Consider the following 23,634-nt stretch of genomic DNA (forward strand, 5'->3'; position numbering starts at 1 on the left):
CAAAACAACAGTTCCTTTCCGCAAAGCCCTCATGCTTATGGCTGATGGTGCAGAAGAGACCAAGGCTGACCAGGCCCTATTCTTGAACTACAGCTCAGTTTTCAACAGAAAAATTTGTGGGAAGTTGAAACTAGAATAATGCAGATGCGGGACAACAGAAGAGGCGTCTGAAAAATGTCCATGTTAACAGAGAACCCAGGACAGGTCGGGCAGCCACATTATATAACACAGAAAGGATTTACTGGTACACCAAAATACAGGGCGGGTTTGACATGACATAACTCAAGCTCCTTGTGTCTTCAACAGGTAGTTCTATATTGCAAGGTTTCAAACATGCTTGGCTTCCAACTGTTCAGTCCAAAGGTAAGGCGCAGGCAGTGGTGGGGCTGAAACCCTCAGTGTGCTCTTCTAGCCATCAGCATTTCCCGGATGTTATCTTCAGCTTCCTTCACACTCCGCTCCAGGTACGACTTTCTCTGCTGAAAGGCACAAAAGCAACAGCAAAGAGTTGTATTCCATCAAGTTCCACTCAGAGTAGACCTGAACCTTAGCTACTCATGTCCATCAACATCAGTGGGCCAACTATCAAACTGAGGCTAGCACTGATTGAACAGCACCCCTAAAAAGAACCATACTGAAAAGGTTAGAGAAATTTAGATGTCTTTAAAAGAGGGTTAGACAAAATTGTGGAGGATAAAGGTATTCTCCTTAGACAAGACGGATAATGGCTACTAGACACAAGGGCTATTGCTCTGCCTAGAGATGAGGTTTCACCGCTTCCTCTTCCTGGCAAAGGAAAGGAGGGCTGTACTGCTCTGCCCTCATGCCCCCCTTGCTCCAGACAGCAGGGTGCAAGCCTAGCTTTAGGCTCCCTCCTCCTCTTTGCAGGTACTCATGGGCACCTAACTAATGGCAGATGAGGAATACCTTGTTTTTAAGCCAGGAAAGAGGCAAATGCCAGCACAACCCAAAACAGAGGAATGTTGCTTGCAAAAGTATGTCAGCCATTCCTCTAGGCAGACAAACCTCTGATATCTAGTTTTCAATATGAGTTTTACTCAAGACAAAAGAGCAATATAATTTTCAATCCAATGTTTTATTTAATTGAAGACACAGGCTGAACACATAGTAAATGACCATGTTTCTAAGCTGAATGATTTTCAATACCTTTGTCAGGAAACCCTGACTAAAACATCCTTAACGAGGTATTACAAATGAGTTTTAAAAGGGCCTGGTTGAAACATCCACCAAATATTTCTGCTCTGGGAACTGGGGACAAGGTAGATGGTTTGCACAGATCTATACGCATCACTGCAAACTTCTGTGCTAGCACAGCCAGCACTGACTCACCACTGTGGGTGCTCTGATGCAGACTGTGTCATACAGCAGGAGTACTTGGGGCGGGAAAGAGGGGTGACAAGAAAAGAACGGAGCTTAAGCCCCTTTAATTCCTTCTTATTGCTTTCCAAATGAAGGGAAAGTGTTCTTTTATTTAAAAAACAAACAATCCTGGGGGAAAACCAGAGGAACCCCAGAACTCTCTTCCACCCTCATTTCTGCCCTGCCAGCAAGAGTGCAAGGGGTGCTGGCTAAGGCAGGTAGGACCACCGCTCACCCCCATCGCAAGCCCTTACAACTGCAGCCACAAAACTCAAAGCAGCAAGAGGATGCAATATCAAAATAAGCAAAAGGCATGCGCACTTTAAAAAGTCTTCACCTGGTGCTGGAAAGATAAATGAGTTGATGCCAAGCAAGCCTCTCTAGGGAGGGCATTTCAAAGATGAGGTCCCACCATGGTGTTTTGCCAACTCTACTCTCTTGTTTGCCTGCCGTTTCTCTCAAAAAGCCCAAAGACCAGAAAGGTATGTTGACTTCCCAGCAAGATAGAAGGCCTAGTGGGAATGGGGTGGGTGGGTGGGTGGGTGGAGGTTAGACTCATACATGGATAAGAGAAAGCAGTGCACATGTAGAACGATTCCCTTTTCATGGGTGGAACTAGTACACTTGTCCCCACAGTCATTGTTAATAACTTTCCAACAAAAAGTGAAGCCATTTCCCCAGCAGGCACACCACCCAGAAAAGGGCTCATATACGCCAAGGAATGCTGGAATGGCCGCATCATCATTCCCATCCAGATTCCCCAGGTGGGATTCAACCTATGTCAGTTCTCTCTCTAGTGGCTCTGAAGGCTTGGGCCAGTTAGGTGCCCCAGCTGCCAGCTTCCTTCGAGAGTCTGGTATGATCACCAGCTCCAGTGCCGGATCTCAGGACAAAAATGGGCCATCACTGCAAAGAAGAAAACACTTTCTAGCTTTATACTATTTGTTTCCACCTGACCACATGGCAGCAAGAATAAAAAGTTTACAAACCTGTACCATGCAGGTACAGGGCAGTATACAAAATAATAATAATCAACAACAACAACAATAATAATGCAGAAGGCACCAGAAGTGTAGGAAGTGGGAAAGTAGGAAACCTCTTAACTCTCATGAACAAAGCTTTTCAAATGGCAATCATCATCCATGAGAACAAAGAAAAAAATTGATTTTTGAGAAGTAAGTGTACAACATTCTGGCTCAACATACTTATCAGAAGGACAGTGATCTATATTAATGCCACACAGAGAGCCTGCTTGAGAAAGCAAGTTCACCTAGCAGCTGTGCATGGGGAGCTAATCATTCCAAGTCTGACAAATATTTCTCTCTAATGAATCAATACAGTGGGAATGTCTGGCTGCTCTTTGTCCTCTGAGAAATCAAATCAATTGCAAAAAGGTAGCAGAATTTCCAGTGTAACCACCATCTAACCATCCAGAATGGATTTCTCAACCTCCAGCACACTGGCGGAAGAAAAAGCCGCTTGCCTGGTTCGGCCACTGCTGACTCTCCCACATTCTCTGCCAAGACCTTAATGGTCTATGGCTGAGTCAGCCCTGCACAACTTTTGACCAAACTGAAGATGTCCCAGCCAAGAGCCCCCGATAGGCTCACAACTTGTGCAGGCCCTTAATCGAGCAACCTGCTGTTAGCCACCCACCCACCTGGCTTTTGGCTTCCAGCATATCTTCAAAGCAATTTTTCTAGCAAAATCTGTAAATAGCTGCCATTCAAACAGGTATCCAGAAAAGAGATCAAGGCAACAGTCACCCTGCAGGAATTCCACAACCACACAGGAACCCGTGAGTCAGACTCCACAATGACTGACTTATGAAAACTAAGCATACAATTTCCTGATCAGCATCTGCCTTGCATAGAAGAGAGATTATACAGCTACTTACTATATGTTGGAATAGGTAGGTGGGTGGCTAGCTGAACTCCTGATTCTGGCTCAGGTATAGGATGCAGCATTGAGTTGTTCATAGGGCTATTGCAAATGTGAATCAAATTATTACAACCTTGGCAGTTAAGTGCTACATTGGCTCATGGCCAATCCGTCTGATTGAAGCTTTTGCCGCAATATCTCTGAGGATTAGATGTTAAGACACTGTAAGAAATGTGTTCCATTTATTCCCTAAAACTAACTTCCCAGTTTTTGGCAGCCCATGCTAACGAAGGCTGATGGAAGCTGAAACCTCTGAAGGGCAACATATTGGAGAACGCTGGTTTGTGAAGTTTGCTATCCTTACAGAGCTGGCAATCTGAACAGACTAGCCAGTTTCAGTCACAGGCTCCAAGCAGCAGCAGCAGAATGCTGCTATGTCTGGACCAAAGGGGACAGATAGATCAGCATCCCTGCATCTACAGAGCTAAATGGCAAGGTCAGCTTCCTTTTCTGAAGATGCTCTTCTCAAGCACTGGCATCACATTCTGAAGTGTCAGCCTGTTAGATGCTCATAATCAGATGCCTTCATTCACGAAGGCTTGGAATCCCTGGGTATGATACAATTGCCTTGAATTAAAACCCCTGATGTCAAGTGTCTTGTGACACAGTCTCAAAAAAATGTCTGGCCTGGAGTTTATGAATCTCTAAAGTTAACACTTCTCATTTTTTACATTCTTTTGACACTGTGTGTGAACACTCTTAGGGAAAGTGATAATCATATCTCGAGACACAGCAAGGCACTCTCGCTTCTCTGGAGAGTACTCCTCTCTCCAGCCCCAAGGGGGGGGGGAAAGCTCCTGTCCCACAGGGAGGTGTCAGACAGGAGCAATGTGAAGTTACTATGGTTCTACTGAGTTTCTGGAGCTGCCGCCATCACTGGAATGCTTAAAATTGCCCACATAGTTCTCAGCTGAATGGAAAGATTTAACCATCTGAGGTCAATGAAGTCAAATATTTTTAACTATCCTATGATCCGTGAAGTTTATCTTATGTATTTAGAAAATTTACAATCTGCTTTTATATCAAAAGATTTTCAATGCAGAGAACAAGCAAGCAAGTGAAAAGTCTTGAAGGCTTTGTCTCTTAAACTAATCTAACTGAACTCAAAGGAAGTAAGTGACCCTGTAAACTCATCTAAGGGCAAACAGATATGCTGTTACACATCCAGATTTAATATATATACCATTCACAGAACTCCTCTATTTAAGGCCAAAGAATCATACCTATCTTCTGTCACCCATCTATAGCAATCGTCCACATGCCCATTCCTCTCCTTCCAAAGTTACTCAATCCAACATGCCCAGCTTGTTTCATGTACCTCTCTAAAGAAAAGCTGCATCCAGGACAGGGCAAGGTCTCCAAAATTTGAGCACCATCAGTTCAAAATAAATCAGAGATGAATCCAACTAGATTTCCTCATATTCCAGACTCTGGCCAAGTTGTCTGTGTTACAAGGCATATAAATAAGCAACTTAAGATAGACAGATACTATCAAGTTACTCATTTGTCTAGTAATTTCACTGGAGCATTGAAAATCCATTCAAATAAAAACACTGGATGCAACAGAGCACAAACCAAATAAAAATGGAAAACAAATTGTACACCACCACCAGGAGCAAAGAGGACAAGACCAGTCCACCTGCTGTTAACAGGTACATACAGTTCACTGGAAGGCCCAACCTCAGTGACTGAAAATCACAGGCAACTAGTAATACCCGGTTAAAGGTGGACATAGAAACCCACACAGCATGCTTACGTATCTTTTGCAGTGCAGTGAATTGCCAAAGACTGCTGAGGTGCCAGAATCCTTACAAGGTGGACTGTATTTCCCTACTTGCAACACAGGCGGCTGCTGTGCGTGTCTGGCAAGTGAGTACAACATGTAACCTGACCCAGAAGTCTAGCACAGCTTTGAACACCCTCTTGTCATGGACAGTGGAATATAAACAGAAAGAAATCAGATTGTCAACCCCAGTTGGGTGCCAGATAAAGATCAGCAGTGCACTGAGGTCCAGCTCCGAGGGTCTTCTGGTGGTTCCCTCCCTGCGAGAAGTGGGTTACAGGGAACCAGGCAGAGGGCCTTCTCGGTAGTGGCGCCCGCCCTGTGGAATGCCCTCCCACCAGATGTCAAGGAAATAAACAACTATCTGACTTTTAGAAGACATCTGAAGGCAGCCCTGTTTAAAACCCTGTTTTAATGTCTGATGTTTTATTGCTTTTTATTATTATTATTATTATTATTATTATTATTATTATTATTATTCATTAATTCTCTTGGTAGCCACCCAGAGTGGCTGGGGAAACCCAGCCAGATGGGTAGGGTATAAATAAATTATTATTATTATTATTATTATTATTATTATTATTATTATTACTACTACTACTACTACTACCACACGTGTCACTACTACTGGTTATCCCCCCCCCCCCCGGGACTACTGCAATGAGTTCCATGTGGGGCTATCTTTGAAGGTGACTCAGAAACTACAACTAATCCAGAATGCAGCAGCTAGACCGTTGTCTGGGAATGACTGCCAACACCAGGGGTCAGCAAACGTTTTCAGCATGGGGCCGGTCCACTGTCCCTCAAACCTTGTGTGGGGCCGGACTATATTTTGAAAAAAGAAGAACGAATTCCTATGCCCCACAAATAACCCAGAGATGCATTTTAATATAAAAACACACATTCTACTCATGTAAAAACATGCTGATTCCCGGACCATCCGCGGGCTGGATTTAGAAGGTGATTGGGCCGGATCCCGCCCCTGGGCCTTAGTTTGCCTATCCATGGCTGAGACCATATAACACCGGTGCTAAAGGATCTACATTGGCTCCAATACATTTCTGAGCACAATTCAATGTTTTGGTGCTGACCTTTAAAGCCCTAAACAGCCTCAGCCCAGTATACCTGAAGGAGCATCTCCACCCCCATTGCTCAGCCCAGAAACAGGTCCAGCTCCAAGAGCCTTCTGGCAGTTCACTCACTGTGAGAAGCAAAGCTAAAGGGAACCAGGCAGAGGACCTTCTTGGCAGTGTCAGGCCTTGGCCTATGGAACACCCTCCCAATCAGATGTCAAGGAGATAAATAACAATGCAACAAGTAACTATGCAACTTTCAGAAGACACCTGAAGGCAGCCCTGTATCAGGAAGTTTTAAATGTTTGATGTTTTTATATGTTTTGGAAGCCATCAAGAGTAGCTGGGGAAACCCAGCCAGATGGGTGGGGCATAAATAAAACAGCAGCAGCTTTTTAAAAAATCAGATACAATTCATGAGGGTTCAAGCTGTATAGACAGCTTGTGAAATTTTGTTTATGATCCTTGTTGAATCCTGCTGACCATTCCCAATGTGGCAAATGAAGAAAATTATTGCATCTCTGCGTATCACAAATTCTGGAAAAATGCCTTTGAGAATTTTAGGCAGACAAGTGACAAGCTGGAATACAGCTGGGTCTCCCAGTGAAATTAATGTAAAAAATGTAATGTAGTGTATAAAAAAATCAACTTGTCTATAAAATGGGCATGCTTTGCCCATCTGTCTGAAATATGGTAGGACTGGTGCATGGATGGTTGGCAGCAGAACACCAGAAAATACGCCGTTTGATGGAAAACACAAAGGATGCAGGCAGCAGAAGAATGGATGAATGTCTCATCAAAATGGATGGGAAAACCAAAACAAATGAACTAATTCCAAATTACTTATTAAAAGGAAAAGGAAATGAAGCATTAAAATGAAGCAACTAAGCCATTTCCCCCCTTTCACATCTTTATTATCTGGATAGTTAAGTCCCACTTGTTCACATGCATAGCCTTATCTTGGTTTTTTGTCTCTTGGTGACACTAGTGAGTGTCTTCTCAACTTTTACAGACTGACAGGTGTAAACTCAAAGCTGCGTGCTATTAGAAACCATTTCTGAAGGAAACCTTTCTTCTGCTGAAGACTCTGCTTTTGCACTGTTTGCTCTAAGTCTTTCTTACATTTTTCACATATCTGAAAGCAAGGTATCAACTATGGGTCAATAAAGAGCCCAGCCTTCCTGGCAAACACTTTTATGTGCCCGACAGTTATGTACAATAGACAAGGAAGGGCTCGTTCCATCTATTAACATTTAGCTGCAAGCGAAGTGAAAGGTGTGTAAAAAGGAGGGGTGTGGGCCAGGCAGGAAGTTGTGACATCACAGCCACATACCTGAACACTAAGGTGTGTTTAGCTAGGATGAGTCAAAGCTTTGTCAGCTCTCTTCTCAGCAATGCCACACACTAGTCTGTTTAAACATGTCCTGCTCCTCCCAGAAGAGGCAAAAAAATCTATTATTCTGGTTTTGCATAGCAAACCAAAGTGAGGAAGGAACAGCAAGGAATGTGTAGGGTGGGTCATCATACTTGAGATAAATGCAAATGAAATTAATTCTGTGAGTAGAGATTACTCGTGCAATGACTGTCAAAGTATGGCCTAGAGCAATGTTAAAAGACCTTGAGGGCGAGATATATGACTAGCAAGTGAGGCTCTGTAGAAAAATCACAGATGTAACTGTCCCAAGTGGAGATATCAGATGAGTTACTATCTCACTGCTCTGAAGTCAGGCAGCACAATGCATAAGACACCATCTCTAAAACCCACTATACAAGGTGGGTAAAAAGTGGATAATAAATCCTCTATTTACTGGCAATCCTGATCCAATACATGGAGACCAGGTTTAGGTGCAAAGTGATTTCAGCACAAATTCCAAAACCTATGCTCAAGACAGCCTAATCATCAACAAGGACACAGATACTTGGGAGTACTTCTGCATTTCAAACATGCATTTTGAGTGGAAGGCACTTAGGACAACCCAGAAACATTCTGCTCAAAATGTCTGAATTTTGAAAACCAAGAAGCAGCAATGCAGATTTGGTGGGGCAGGGGAAGAAGGGTGCAAAAGTGCCAAAATACTGATTTATTTAAAGAGCAAAAATCTTTGATGTGGCCTTGGCCTAAACAGCATATATATTTCCAACTGTCAGCAAGCTGAGATACACTTTGCAGATGGGAAAGAAGAGGCACTGACCTGAGGGACATCCCTTCTAAAGTGCTCAGAACAGAACAAAGTTGGAAAAGCAGAGGGCAGAAAATCAAGAAATCAGAAAACTCCCATCACTCATTAGGAATGTTATCATGATTGTGCAGCTGTGTCAACATTAGACAACCCAGATTAAAATACTGGTGGAAAGAAACAGGGGGAGAGGGGTGTTTTGCTATGGCGGGACTTTGGGAAGAGTCAGTTTTACTTGGCTGTATGGGAGTTCGCTTGTTTTTAAAGCCTTCTCCACTGGAAACTTACAAAAGGATGGAAATCTCACAAAGATAAATTTTATTTTCCAAAAACAGTATGTTGAGACAAAGGTGATTGAGAACAATCTTTTAAATCACCGATTTTGAAAGTAACACGCTAAAATGTGCATACATTATTTTCAATTTAACGTATTCATATACTCAAGAAAATTACAGTAGAAAAGAGTGACAGACCAAAATAAAAACAGGTTCAGAAAGTATTTTAGAATGACACTGTAGCCTCTGTACATACAAAAGGTGGCTTAAAAAACCATATGCAGGTGAGAGAAACCTGATTGGGCAATGTATTTGTATTCAGAGCAGAGAGTTTCCTTATAACCCACTCTCAGCCATAGAGCTATTATCATTTTGAAGGTATATCTAAATCCCGTGGCCCTTGGCAAGCTCTGCCCCATGGCACATGCCCATTCACCTTGCAACCTCTCCTCCAGTAGCGGCTGGTGGGGCAGGGCGGCTTCCCACCACTGCGGTCATGGGCAGTTTCCAAGAGGAAGAGATGAGGCAGCAGGGAGGTGTTGGCACCAACCTCTCCATCGCCTCACCTTCCCTCCTGTCAGTAACCTGCCATGACCCCAGCACTGGGAAGCCAGGTAAGCAGCACACCTGGGCACTCCGCTAAAACTCTCCCACACTACTCCCCTTTGCAGCTGGAGCCAAGCAATCTGTCCCTGCTCCAGCAGCCGTGCATTCATTGCTTCCCACCACTATGGAGAAAATTATCTGTCAGAATACTGGGACAGCAGGGTATCACAGGCTCACCCATGTCCTGCACAGCTTCTGTTAATTTGCAACTTCAGCAGGTCTGGTGGAGTGATTAGAATAGACCTCACCGTACAAACAGTTTCCTTAAAGCATTTTGAATGGGGGAGGGGGTTGTTGAAGAGACGACAGGATCTTCTACTTGCCAAGCAGTAAAATATTAGTCATCACGGTAACAGGGAGAAGGTAAAAAAAATATGAAGATATCAAGCAGAATTGTGGAGAGTTCCCTGCTACTTGAAGCCTTTTGCCAAAACTAGATGCCTTTCTAAAATGAATGATTAAGTTTAAGCAGTATATCTAAATTTAACAACTGAATAATGAGATGAAACTCTGCACTTATTTGTTAAGGAAGAACCCACTTTAGATCACAAGCTCTCTAAAACCTACCAAGAGATGGCCCCCATAGGCTGGGACAGTATATCCCATTTATCAGGAATGCCAAACAGGCCTTCTCTCTCCCACTGGCCAGCCTCCCCCTTCATATGGTAAATATAAATACAGCAAGTCGCAGTAGTAGAGAAATCCACCTTATAGCAGCCTCCCCCTTATTTGTTATTTTTAGCCACTTCGTCTGACAACGCCCAACAACTAAGCAGGCTGAGAATAGTAAGGGGGAGAGAAGGATTATCAAGTACTAACAGTGAAAACACACAGCCATAATCACTTCCTCCACTAAGGAGAAATGGGTGTTTTCCATGTCTTGACAGCATCAGAAAACTTGCTTTTTCTCAAATGCCACACTGAAACACTAAGCACTATCATGTACCACAATGAAATCAAATTATTCTTTCCTGAAATAGTTTCTCCTAGCATTTTTAAGCAAAAAAAGTGGGCTGTTATCACTTTAGGATGCTTCCAAAATAGATCTCTCCCCACCTCCCCTCATGCACACTGACTGTATTGGCCCAAATATAAACCACACCTTGTTTTCCAAATTCCAACCATGAAAAGTTGAAGTGCGGCTTAAATTCACAACCTTACAAAAACTGGCTTTTACAATATCACTGCTGAAACAGACATACAGTAAAACGGAACAGGTGTGAGTGCCTGCGGAATGTGAAGGGAGTGGCTTATATTCGGGCATTGTCTTTTTTTCTTTTCTCCCCTTGAATTTTAAAGGTGCGGCTTATATTCAGGCCAATATGGTATCAAGAATATTCAATATTGTCAAAGCTGTGGGAGAGGCCCACATCATCAGCAGGGAAAATGCTTCCCACAGCTGCAAGCAGTTCTGAGAAAAGGGCCATAGGTCAGCCATATTCGTATATGGTGAAGGTTCCAGGCTTCGTTTCAGTGGCAAAATACCTCAGGCAGTGGGACCTTGAAAGATGTCTGACCCAAGATCTCAGACAGCTGCTGCCAGTTGAAGTGGACAATATTGGACAAGATGTATTAATTCTGTAGTGCCAAGCCAACTATGACTTAGTGTGAACATGCAAGCATGCTGGTGCAATTAGTAAATTGTGGCAGCTTTGTTTCTTCCACACTTCTGCTGCCACCATGCTATGGAAGCTAAGCCTTTGTTTGGTTTAGCATTACAGCCCAACTCAAGCTCATGGTTTGTCTCCCCCAAGCAAATCACAAGTCGTAAGTCAAGAATAAGCCTTGGTTGCAGCTCACTGTTTGTTTGATGTGAGACAAACCACAAGTCTGAGTTCAGACATAACCCTGAACCAGACCATTGCTTTATTCCTGGTGGCACAGTCTCAGCTGGGAGAGAGAAAGCAGCCACTGTTCTCTTACTGTGCATCAGCACACTTGTTTGTTCGTGCTAAGCCATAATCTTTGTCTTCTACGTGAACAACTACAAGACCAATGCCTCTATGTTTCTTTGCAGAAAGTTTTAATAGGAGGATAAATATCACAACAACATGCTTCCAGATGTGTATGAAATATATAGTCGGATAACACTGTCTTGGAGTCTGCATGCAGACACCTCCCCAAACCTCTGTACTGCTACTAGAAGGCAGCCATTCCAATTGGAGATGCAGCTCCAAACTGCAGCAGCAGGAAGTCTTTGAAAAATCTCAAAAATGTGAGCAGGAGAACTTCCCAGTTGCTCAGGTTTCCCTACAACAGCAAAAGAGGTGGCTGTTATAGGGGGCAAAAAAGTGAACGTGTGCAATACAAAAGCTGTTAGGGCATGCCACAATATAGCACAATATATTTCTTCCAAGACATGCTTGGTGGTCTAGCTCAAAAATATAGCCCATATATTAACCAATGAGGAGCGCTATTCAGAAAAAGAGAAAAACATGGTTTTTGGACACTCGATTAATATACAATTTACTCTCCAAAGCAAATTGTGAAGTACCACCCCTTAACCAGCCTTCCCCAACCTTGCTGGGCTGAAGAGAGCTATAGTCCAAAATATCCAGAGGGCACCAGGTTGGGGAAGGCTGCTCTCAACACTTGTGTTAGGTGAGTGAGGTCATCTTCTCACCATCAAAAAAACTGGATGAAACAAAACCCCTTCTCAATTATGCAATTTTCAAAACATGCAGTTTCTTAAAATCTTAAAGGCACTACTTTCCCCTCATTTTATCACATTAGGTCTGTTCACCACAGTACTTTAGCTGTGAAAACATGGCAGACACACTTTTCACATCTGGTTCTGAAACTGTTGCAAATTCATCAGCCCATGAATGATGTGGGAGGTTCTGTCACACAGCCAAGGAGGATCAAGACAGAAGACTGTGCCTCTAGTATGAGGCTTCATCAACCCAGACCGAAATATAGGACAACTGTAATAATGGTAGAGTTGGAGAGTATGCAATGAAGGTAACTAGCAAAAGTGGTACGAACGAAATCTAGCTAATACCTCCCTGAACTATTCACTCCTAAAGTCCACTCTGCTTCTGGCAAAATTTAACCTTGTTGCAGCACAGATACTTCATAGGCTATCATATGGTTCAAAGCACAGATGAATAAGCCAGCTCTGCTGCCTCAAGGTTATCAAGGCTGCAACTGAAGAAGAGGTCCAACAATTTTGTTTAGCTCAGCAAGCTCTCTGGAAGTTCAAAAAGTCAAGTACCATTTCCTACCACAAACAGAAGCTTAGCAGAAGCCACAATGTATTGAAGGCTCATTATACAAAACTAACTATAAAACCAGCCAAAAAAAGAGGAAACTTTGTTCAGAATGCTGACCCTGAACCCCAATGCCAACTGTTCTAGCAATGAGGCTGTGGCCATCATCATGGAGAAATGACAGCTGTTATTTCCAAATGCATTTTTGAAAGAGGAACAAATATAGCTCTAATATGTCTGCCATTTTTCCTCTAGGGCATCTGACCTGCACTGGCCGCCAAGGCTGTCCTTAGCTGCCGAGTCAAGCAGACTTTGTCTTCATTTGATGAGACCTGACATTCAGCCCCAAATGTTATTAAAATGTTAGCTTGCTTCATATCATTAACACAGTTGTTCCTGAACGTATCTATTCCCTCCTTTCCATTAAAATAGCTAAAAATAGATGTTCAAAGACTAGGAAATTGCCAGAAGCTCTCTCTCACTACAAGTCCTTTTTTTTAAATACTGAACACCAAGAATATATTTGCCATGCCAATATTTTTGCCAAGGAAATGTTAAGGTGAACAACTCACTGATTTGGGTATGACTGAAAGCTCCGAAGCTGAAACAATCCTACAACAAGTTATCAAAAGGGTGTTTAGCATGTCTGCCTTTTCATATTCTTTTCTGCAGCGGATGAGATCTCTGCCCATTTCAGTACCTGCTCCTAGACTGCTGCAGCTTGAGGATATGCAGGCACTACAAATTTGCCCACTGAGAGTGAGATGCTGGTGATCTCCATGTGACCAATTAGGGGGTTAATAAATGAAAACCACAAGCCTCTTGTTCCTCAAATACAATTGTGAGCAATAACTTATTACACACATTAACATGGTTCACATTATTAGTTCACAAGCGATGAAGAAACAGCACTGTGCAGTTAACCTCTAGCATCACTTCCGTTGAGACAATAAGGGAGCAATCCTTGTTGGCATAAAGCAAGCAGGTGTAAGTTAAGTCTGCGTTGGGACAAAAGGCAGTATAAAACAGAAAATAAAAAATGCAATAAATAGCTGCCGTTTTACCAACCCCAAACTTACCTCTAATTCCTTAATTTTCTCTTCCGCTATTTTTTGTTTGTCTAAGAGTTGGCTATGAATTACTCCTTTGGACTGAAGGATAAACCTACAAAGTGTGAAAGAAAGAGAAAAGAATATGGCAGTATATTCAGCATTCATGAGTTGGTGCTGTAAATAACCAAATAAAATCTTAATGAAAAGGACACTGAATTCTACATTGACAGGCTTCTCTTCCATTCAGAGCATAAAGTCAGCTTGTCTTATGAACCTCTACTGGAAAAGGCTTCTGGATATTCTCTACAGCAGGACTGCCAGATGTTGCTGAACTACGTTTTCCATAATCCCTGATGATCATCCAGTCCTCCCTTGCCATTTGTAACACCATGAAAAACAACCGCTCCCTATTTTTCCCTCCAAGATTTTCCTCATAATTAGAGGCATTATGCAAGCCTCACCATGGGTACCCAACAGTCTACACCCTTCAGGCTTGATGCTGGCGATAGTAACCTCCCAAGATTTGCCTCTCTTCTTCTTTCCTTGGGGATAGACCTTGGGGATAGCATAGAATCATAAAATCACAGGATTGTATCGTTAGAAAGGACCCAAGGGTCATCTAGCCAAACCTTCTGCAATGCAGGAATCTCAACCAAAGGATCAATGACAGAAAGTCCACAACCCCCCAATAGTCAATTGAATCATTTTTGGCTCTCTAGTACTGGTGCTGTTGCATATTTTGGTGGTTTATGACACTTTACTTTTATTGTGGGTTGTCTTATTGTGATGTCTGCTTTCCATATTTTAATGCTTTTATTTTAACACCATTTTACCAAGAGTGCCAAGAACAGTGGGCTGACATCCACCGCATTCACACAGTTGAAACTAGAGACACCACCACCCCTATTTGTGCTGGGGCCGCATTCTTTGCCCCCATGCGTGTCAGTGGAACATGCATAAGCCCACCCATCCCCAATCCACCTTCTTCCGGGTCCAAAATTACCTGCACATCAGCAGTCATGCATAAATTAGTTATGTAATAAACTGATTAGGACAAGATTGTCCTAGGAACCTTGTTGTACAACACCCTAGAAATGTGATATGACCTGCCAGAAAGGAGAACTATTGCTCAGTTTACTACTGATACACAGACACTGAAAAGTTGAGCAGACAGGTGCATACCTGCCTCTACTGTTGCCACCTTTTCCCACTGATCTTGCTCCTTTACCTTTACAGCAGTGGGGCATGCAGAAATTTGCCAGTTGAAGCTTTCCCCAGCATGAAGACACAGTGATGAGGGGAGGATATCACCTGTTAAACTTCTTGTAAAAGGCATAGGGGCAGGCAGGTTTTTTCCAGGAGATACCTGTTCTGAAGGTATGGAACGTAATTTGCCTTACATCTAATATTTCCATTAACGTGCCAGGGGGCAGGGCTGGTCTAGAGCTCCAACATATTATATTACTTAAGTAAACAGAAATAACCATACAGCTTCCAAATGGGACTTCTTGCATTGCTAGACACTTAACTAGAGGGTAGATTTATACCATTGTTCAATGTCTTAAAAAATATTGTGGAGCACCTCTATGAAAGTGCTTGAAATAACATGGCATTGACAAAGGAAGAAAGGGTTTGGCTCTGAAACACTACCAGGGCAGAATTAGGGGGAAGGCAAACCTTATGAATATCCATTTATAAAGGGGTTCAATTTACACTTTACAGAACATGTAAAAAAAATTGGAAAATTCAAGACTAAAGCTGCATTATAACAAGATGCATCCCAGCATCAAAACAGAATTAATGCATCAAGACTTCCACTTCCTTTCTACCTTCGTTTCCAGCATCCTTTCATGCAACAAACACCAAACAAAAGTATAGTTTAGCCTTCGTAGGCTTGTTGCCTATGCCAGGGCTTGTGCTGGCACACATCTTCTAACTGTGGCTACGTGAGCAACAAAGGCCTGTAGGATCATACATCCCCTTCCCTTGCAGGACTTTGCCTCTAGCCCCTTTCTTTTCTCATGTGAATCCCACATCGCCTGCCTCCCATTTTTACATTTATTTATGTAATGTGTTAATTCATTAAATGTGTTAATTTATTTAGCATTTAAAAGTATTTAGTATGAAATCAATCCATAATACTCTTACATTTACATTTGTTTCTAATAATATGTATAGTTCAACATTTTCTTGTATCTTGGTAACACCAGCGCATGATAAAAACACTAAACCTTTCAATAAAAATATGACTGAAGAGGAATAGGTCTCACATGATGTCCATCTAGTTCAGTATGGTCTATACTGGTGGGCAGCAGATCTCAATGATTGTTACCTGGAGATGGTGGCAATTGGACCTGGGACCTTCTGCATACAAGGCAGATCCTCCGCCATTCAGCTACAGCCCTTTCCCATTGGGGTGTCTATCTTCCTTCACCCTAACTATCTCCCAAACCCTTAACGTTCAATAATCTAATGCAGGCATAGGCAAACTCGCCCTCCAGATGTTTTGGGACTACAATTCCCATCATCCCTGCCCACTGGTCCTGTTAGCTAGGGATGATGGGAGATGTAGTCCCAAAACATCTGGAGGGCCGAGTTTGCCTATGCCTGATCTAATGGCATACTCCGTTTATTTTCAATGATGACAAACCATTATGCAGATAGCTGTTAAAAGATACCATTTCTCTATCATCCAATACAACTAAATCTTTACCATAACCAAATAATGTAACTAATCGGTATGCCAGTATTTCACCTCCAATTACAGTTTCACTTTCTTTTAATATAGCTGCCCCAAAGGTTCTTTTAGGAGAGGACCAAAATATGATACATATCAATATTAATTGTCTTAAAACTCCATATTATATTATTTGCTCCCCTTTGATGCAATTATACATTTAATATTTTTTAATAAAAGTTTCCTTTCAAATTTATACTAATAGCTTGTTAAACAATTGCCATAACCATTTCCTTATGTCTAGTGATACCTCACGTCTCAAATCTTTTTTCCATTTTATTTACAGGTGTTTGCTGAAATATTTTTCTCAATGAGCATTCTGCATAACTTGCTCAATAGTTTTTGTGTATGAACATTCAACAACAAACTTTCAAACTGTTATTCTCAGCAATGGCCATACTTCATCGCTAAACTATAGGCGATTTTTCTTAACTGCAAATATTTTGGGGAGATGCAGGATTGTTGCATTTCACAACTGATTGCATAATATTTAAAAATCATCTCATTTTTAACAAGGGTTGAATATTAGATGGATACTAATATTAACCAGGAATAACACTAAAAAGCACTCCTCCTTAAACAAGATTGGAAACTTTGGGTGGTTCCAGGTTCTTGTGGTGGCAACAATTGTCCATGTTGTGATGAGGGAAGAAACCCCAACAGGGCAGCATCACTAGGAGCTCTCCAAGGTGCTGTTCTGGATGCTGAACTTGTAAGCTTTGCAATTACCCCTGAGGTGGCAAATACAGTCCAATGTCTCTGTGCAGGCAGAACTTAAATCACCAGCATATATCCTCGCAGTTAGTTGATTTCAAGGTTGCAAAAAACAGTACCTTTCATCCAACGCAAGGCAGCCCACTAACAGGGCCTCCACTGTTAATCATAAGGCCTGTCAGTTGATAACAGAAGTGACCTTTGTGCTTCTGTTTGATTCTGAATCAGAGGCACAAGTGTGAGATGTGAGAGACCTGGCTTGGAAGCAATACAGTGGGCCAACCACTTGCACAATGGTTCAGTTCCAGGGGTCCATGCACAAAGGCAAAATCATGTAAAGCCACAAACCTCTGCAACCACCCCCTGCCCTGAACAACCATCCTTACCTTTCTGGGGCAGACTTTGCCCTCATCCTTGCTTACTGGGCTCTGGGAAGGTAACACAAGGACCCTGGCATGCTTCCAGAGACCTGAAACAACCTTCCCAGAGCCCAGTAAGTGCTTAAATGGGTTTTCCCCATTTATTTATTTATATAGCAGTCATGTGCCTAAGGTCATCATTGCATAAGTAGATTACATTTGAGTTGTGGGCTCACTGTGCATATGAAAAGGATCTAAGTGTTTTAACTGACCATAAGTTGAATGAGTCAGCAGAACTATGTGGCTGCTTGATTAGCTAATGCAATCCAATGTGATTGAAAGAACTGGGTATGTTTAGCCCAGAGAAGAACATGATGGTCTTAAAATATCTAAAGGGCTGTCTCACAGAAGATGGAGCAGGCATGTTCTTCACTGTTTCAGTGACAGGACTAGAACCAGTAGGTGGAAGTTGCAAGAAAGAAGGTTTTAATTTAACCCTAACCCTAATCCTCACACTAAGAGATAATCAACAATGAACCAGACTGCGTCAGGAAGTGGTGGGCTTTCCTTCATTGGCTGTATTGAAGTAGAGACTGAAAAGCCATCTGTCAGGAATGCTGCAGGTGCATCCTTCCTCACTTTAGAAAAAGAATCCTGCATTGAGAAGGCATTGGAATAATGACCTCCAAGGTTCCTTCTGTCACTATAATTCTATAACAAGCCCAAAACAACTCCTCTGCAGCACTACAAATCCAACTCAATGGTGTAACGTTGGAAAAGTGTCAGTCACTTCTCTTATCTGGGCAGTTATCTTTCCACAATAGCTGACACAGATGCTGAAATCCAGCATCACCTGAACTCTGGGAGTGCAGCTTTCTCTCGGTTGAAGTGTAGAGTGTTTGAGGACCAGGACATTCACAGGGACACCAAAATGCTTGTTTACAAAGCTATTGTGCTACCAACTTTACTGTATGCTTGTGAAACATGGAGAACAGCCTTTACCAAAGGTGTCATGGACTTTGAAGATGTCAAACTCAGGACGAAAGGGAGAAACGTGCTAAGAGAAAGGCACGTTTGGCAAACCCTCACCATGATCAACTCCGGCCCAGAAACCTATGCCCCCACTGTGGAAGGACATGTGAATCCAGAATTGGCCTCCACAGTCATTTACAAACACACTGTTAAGACTGTGTTCATGGAAGACAATCTTATTCACCTACAAGTGATTGCCAAAGAAGAAGTCTACAAGACAACAATGGAAAATATAGATGGCAAGCTACACCTGAAGTCAATCTCTCCTAAGTCACTTCTTATGTACCAACAAGACTGTTCCCCTTGATGGCTATATCTTGATAGCCAATCTGACCTACATTACTGTATATGTGCAGCTGATCCCCCCTCTGCCACCAGAATGATGCGAACATGCGAACCCCCCTCCATAGACCCCATATACTCTATAACCAACACAAGATATCTAGTGTTTTTGCATGAGTTGAACAAATAAGAAAGGTTTATTATACAAAACAATGTTGGTAAAACCAATGATTTGTCAGGAGATAAAAGTTCTTTCAGAAAACAGTTAACTTATTAATGATTATATGAAAATGGATGTTACAAGCTTCACAAAGGGTAGTAAACACACAGCTTCTTTTAAACTTCAGTTGCTTATTTTCAGTTATTACTCTTCAGTTTGGTGTTACAGGTTTCTAGACTAGTTGGTAAATGCTTAGCTTATTTCAAGTTATTTCACTTCAGTTTCTTAACGTAGTTGTTGCATGGGTGTTACAGCTTAATACTTTGGTTCTTAAACAAGGTGGTACTTTCTGTCAGTTTTCCAACCTTTTATCAATCACAGTTTGAAATACTTCTAGCAGTATAACAGACACAGGGGATCACCACACCCCTCTTAACTGGCTTGGGTTTCTTCTCTGTCTAGAAGATCTCTCTCCTCCTGTGTGACCCAAGTAGTCTGTATCCTCCTCACAGCTTCTACTTCTCCTGGCTCCAACTCAGCCCTCCAGTTAACTCCTGTCTGAATACTCTCCCAAGACACTAAACCAGGGGTATGCAACCTAAGGCCCGGGAGCCGGATGCAGCCCAATCGCCTTCTCAATCCGGCCCGCAGACGGTCCGGGTATCAGCGTGTTTTTACACGAGTAGAATGTGTCCTTTTATTTAAAATGCATCTCTGGGTTATTTGTGGGGCATAGGAATTTGTTCATTCCCCCCCCCCCCAAAAAAATATAGTCCGGCCCACCACATGGTCTGAGGGACAGTGGACCGGCCCATGGCTGAAAAAGGTTGCTGACCCCTGCACTAAACACTGTTTTCCAGCCTAAGCTCAGAGACTCCTTTCTCTAGCTGTAGATATTTCCCTCCGAGTGGATGTTAAACACACAGACCAGAACCAACTCCCAACTCCCTCCTGCACTCTCTTAAAGAATCTCTGAATCCTCTCTCAGAAACCACACCTTTTAATTCCCCCTTCAAAGTGCCGTCACCCCTCCCGCTAGCTGTCTTGGTAGCCAATCAGGGAGAGGCCCCAGCACTCTGGTGGAATTCTGAGGCTACGAGAATTAGACTCTCTAATTAGACTTAGAGAGTCTAAGAATTAATTAGAATTAGACTCTGGCCTGACTCAGCTGTCCATCACAATATGCATGGTGGTGATTCATCTAAAACCATCTTCTTCACAATATGCACCAATCTTTCCCAAACTGGTGCTCTTCGGATGTTTTAGGCTACATCCCTGCCCACTGCCCACTGAGCTGCAACACAAAACATCTGGAGAGCACAAGATTGGGGAAGGCTGATACATGTATACAATGGCTTGAATCCTAGATTAAGTAAACTTGAGAAAGTTCACAGTAATAAAATTTCTTACTCCTGCCTCTACTGCAACTACAACCCACCATAAAGATCTCTTTGGAAAGTCACAGGTGGTTCCTGGACAATGTGGGGTGGAATGCAGGCAGAGGGAAAGATCAGCCTAAATCGGGTAGACCTCCAACTATTTGTTGTCAACTCCTCACTCCCTCAGAAGTTTCCAATCCCACATTGTTCAGAAGGATCCACTAACCCTACAGAGAGAATTTTTGAGGGTTAAATGTGGCTGCAGAGAAACAGGCAGACAGGAAACTTCCCTTCTGTGAATTTTTAAAAATTCAAGCCAATATCTATATAAAATAATGCATCCAAAATACAGGTTTTTAGGCATCCAGCCCTAAAAAGTATTGACAAGAACAATACTATTTATACAAAGAAAGCTAGCAGTGCATGGTGGGGAATGATGAATTGGTACATACTATAAGCAACTAGTATCCATTGCTCAGAAGATAGTGCAGGCTTCTGGCATCTTGCCAGTACATTTTAATTCTGTGAGTTCATATTCTTTTGAAAGACTTGTTATGTAGCCTGATACACTCATCCACACCAATGTCTAGTTTTGCTGCTTAAGCTATTTGTGAACTGACGTCAACATTTTACTTTGAGAAGTATGATGAAAGTTCAAAATGCACAGTGGTCCTGTCTGAATCTTTGCAGATGTTTCCCTTTACACCATCTGAGCACACAGATAATTAAAAGAACTTGTCAGAATACTTATATTCCACACATTGCAAAGCTCATGGAATTTCTTATCTTGAGATGTTAAAACTGAAATAAAAAACTTTTTCACTGGAACTGTTCAGTTATAGGGAGTCAGTCCTATACAGCGGTACCTCGGGTTACAAACGCTTCAGGTTACATACGCTAACAGACAAACGCTTCAGGTTACAGACTCCGCTAACCCAGAAATAGTACCTCGGGTTAAGAACTTTGCTTCAGGATGAGAACAGAAATCGTGCTCTGGCGTCGCAGCGGCAGCAGGAGGCCCCATTAGCTAAAGTGGTGCTTCAGGTTAAGAACAGTTTCAGGTTAAGAACAGACCTCCGGAACGAATTAAGTACTTAACCCGAGGTACCACTGTAATCTGTTGTGCACAGGGCAGACTGTAAGACCTGCAGCTAGAATTCCAGTCATGGAACAAGGTTTACACAGGTGCTGCTTAAGCTCAGCCTCATTATCTGCACTGCTGCAAGATTAATCATTGGGTTGCTGTACTAGTGCTTCACGGACACCAAAATGTTGCCACAGGGTAAGTGGGAAAGAGAGCAATGATCACCCCAAAACTCAGGAACACAACCTAGGAAAATTAAACTTGGCACATTTCTAAGGTAGCAACTTGGGGTAGAGAATCCGAAACCCTCTATAGGACATAAAACGATTTCCCCACATTCTGAAACTCTATCAACTTCATTTTCACCAGACTTCACATCAGGAATTCTCTCCTTTTCCAATATTACTGTTTATTGATTTGCAATAAGATTTTCAACTCTCCAATACCATCAAATATATCAAAAAGGGACTCCAAAGAGATAACAGAAGCAGTTTTTAGAAACAAAAACAACCCACTTTTCACCCCAAATGAGAGAAGCAAAATTCCAAGTAATTCTATAATCATCCATTTAAGAGCCTAGCAAAATTCTTTCTATCACCAATTAAGTTACAATTCTCACCCCTAATTTCCACTAGACTATATCCAACTAACTCCAATTAGTAGACCCACTGAAATAAATTGATTTAAGTTTGCCATGTTTATTGATTTCAATGAGTCTACTCTGAGTAGGAGTTAGCTGGCTAGAACCCATTCTTATCTATCAGACAGCTTGCTCTTGCACCTCCCTCCCCACATCCTCACCATTCCCACTACCACCAGTTCCCACTCTGCTGGGTTTAATGAACTACAGGCTCTCTCCAGGAATAGCACTGCACATAAAGCCAGTCTTATCATTATGGCAGGAAAATCGGGCACTAAGGTTCCAATTTGCAACTACACATCACATGGCTATTAGTCTGTTTTCAATGAAGATTTTATGACATCATTACATAAACAACACATTTATAAAGTTTAGAAATAGAGATTATTTAAGATTTCCCTCATCAACACATCTGAAGTTTCCTAACATTCAATTTTCAAGACTGTACTTCAGAGTGTGGCATAAGCACTTCCAATATATGAATGTTTAGCATATTTTTAATGCTGTGAAGAATTAATTCAGAATCTTCAGAACCTATGAAGACAAATCAAAGATCTCTCTACTCATATCTCATATTTCAGCCACAGAACACTACATGTTAGTGAGAGTCCTTGCGCATCAGAAGCCTACAGCTGAAACTATATCATGTTTACCCTGGCAAGTATATTTTGGCAGATATAACCAAAGAGTCACACCAGTAAATGTTTCCACTGTTCTGATTTAAGTTTACCTGAGGCCTAAAATGTTTTCATTCAGTTTGGATTTAGTCTAATCAGGGTTAGGTAAACAGTGGCATTCCCCAACCTGGTTCAGCTGTGAAAATATGGCAAAACAGATTTTCAGAAGTGGTTGGAGCAGTATTAAAAGTACACAAAAGGTTTTCAGGGAGTTACTAGTAGCCAAGTCCTTCTGAAAGGGAACCAGTGAGACATTTACTTACATTCTTCCTACACCTTCATACATTCGGGTTTCATCAGCCAAAGTCATAATCTCTGTATCAGTAAGATGTGCGTGCTTTTTCGTCCTGTTCAGTTGCTCTATTTGCAGATCTGCCAGTTTCACTTTTTGCTGGGTATCAATGACCTTGGCTTGAAGTTCTGTAAAAGCCTGATATGGAAAGCAACAGCATAAATGCAGCTAGAGTTAGTAAAACGATCAATGACTGACTTCACACAGAGTTTCAGTGTAGTTGTAAAGTATACATGCGGTAAACCCAGCATGGATTTCTCAAAAACAGATCATGCTAGACAAATCTCATTTCTTTTTTGACAGAGTTACAAGCTAGGTGGATTAGGGGAATGCTATGGATGTAGTGTATCTCACTTTCAGTAAGGCTTTTGACAAAGTCCCCCATTATTGCAGAAAAGCTAGTAAAATGTGGGCTGGATGAGGTAACTGTTAGGTGGATTTGCAGCTGTTTGACCAAACCCAAAAAGTGCTCACTTTTGATTCCTCACCATTGGGGGGGGTGACAACTGGGGTGCGGCAGGGTTCTGTGTCAGGCCAGTTGTTGTTCACCATCTTTATAAACGACTTGAAAAAAGGAATTGAGGGGATGCTTAACAAATCTGCAGATAACATCAAACTGGGAGGGGTAGCTAATGCTGCTGAAGACAGAATCAGGAATCAAGATAACCCTAACAGATTGGAGACCAAGGAGAATGTGGCAGCTAGACTGGTGACTGGGAATGGCCTCCAAGACCATATAACACTGGTAGTGAAAAACTTACATTGGCTCCCAGTACGTTTCC

General features: G+C 42.2%; 1 protein-coding gene across 1 annotated transcript in view; it reads right to left on the reverse strand.

Moving 5' to 3' along the window:
• Positions 1-218: 218 nt before the first annotated feature.
• The window catches only part of PFDN1 (prefoldin subunit 1), a 29,416-nt gene continuing 6,000 nt past the window's right edge, over positions 219-23,634 (reverse strand). Inside the window, exons 2-4 of the mRNA XM_083624514.1 lie at positions 22,824-22,990; positions 13,524-13,608; positions 219-479 (exon numbers count right to left, since the gene is read on the reverse strand). Coding sequence (XP_083480640.1) covers positions 396-479; positions 13,524-13,608; positions 22,824-22,990 — 336 coding nt within the window. The 3' untranslated portion in view covers positions 219-395. The remainder of the gene's footprint in view (positions 480-13,523; positions 13,609-22,823; positions 22,991-23,634) is intronic.

Source organism: Podarcis filfolensis (genome assembly GCF_964270895.1).
Source record: "Podarcis filfolensis genome assembly, chromosome: 7".
In the NCBI taxonomy this organism is placed as follows: domain Eukaryota; kingdom Metazoa; phylum Chordata; class Lepidosauria; order Squamata; family Lacertidae; genus Podarcis; species Podarcis filfolensis.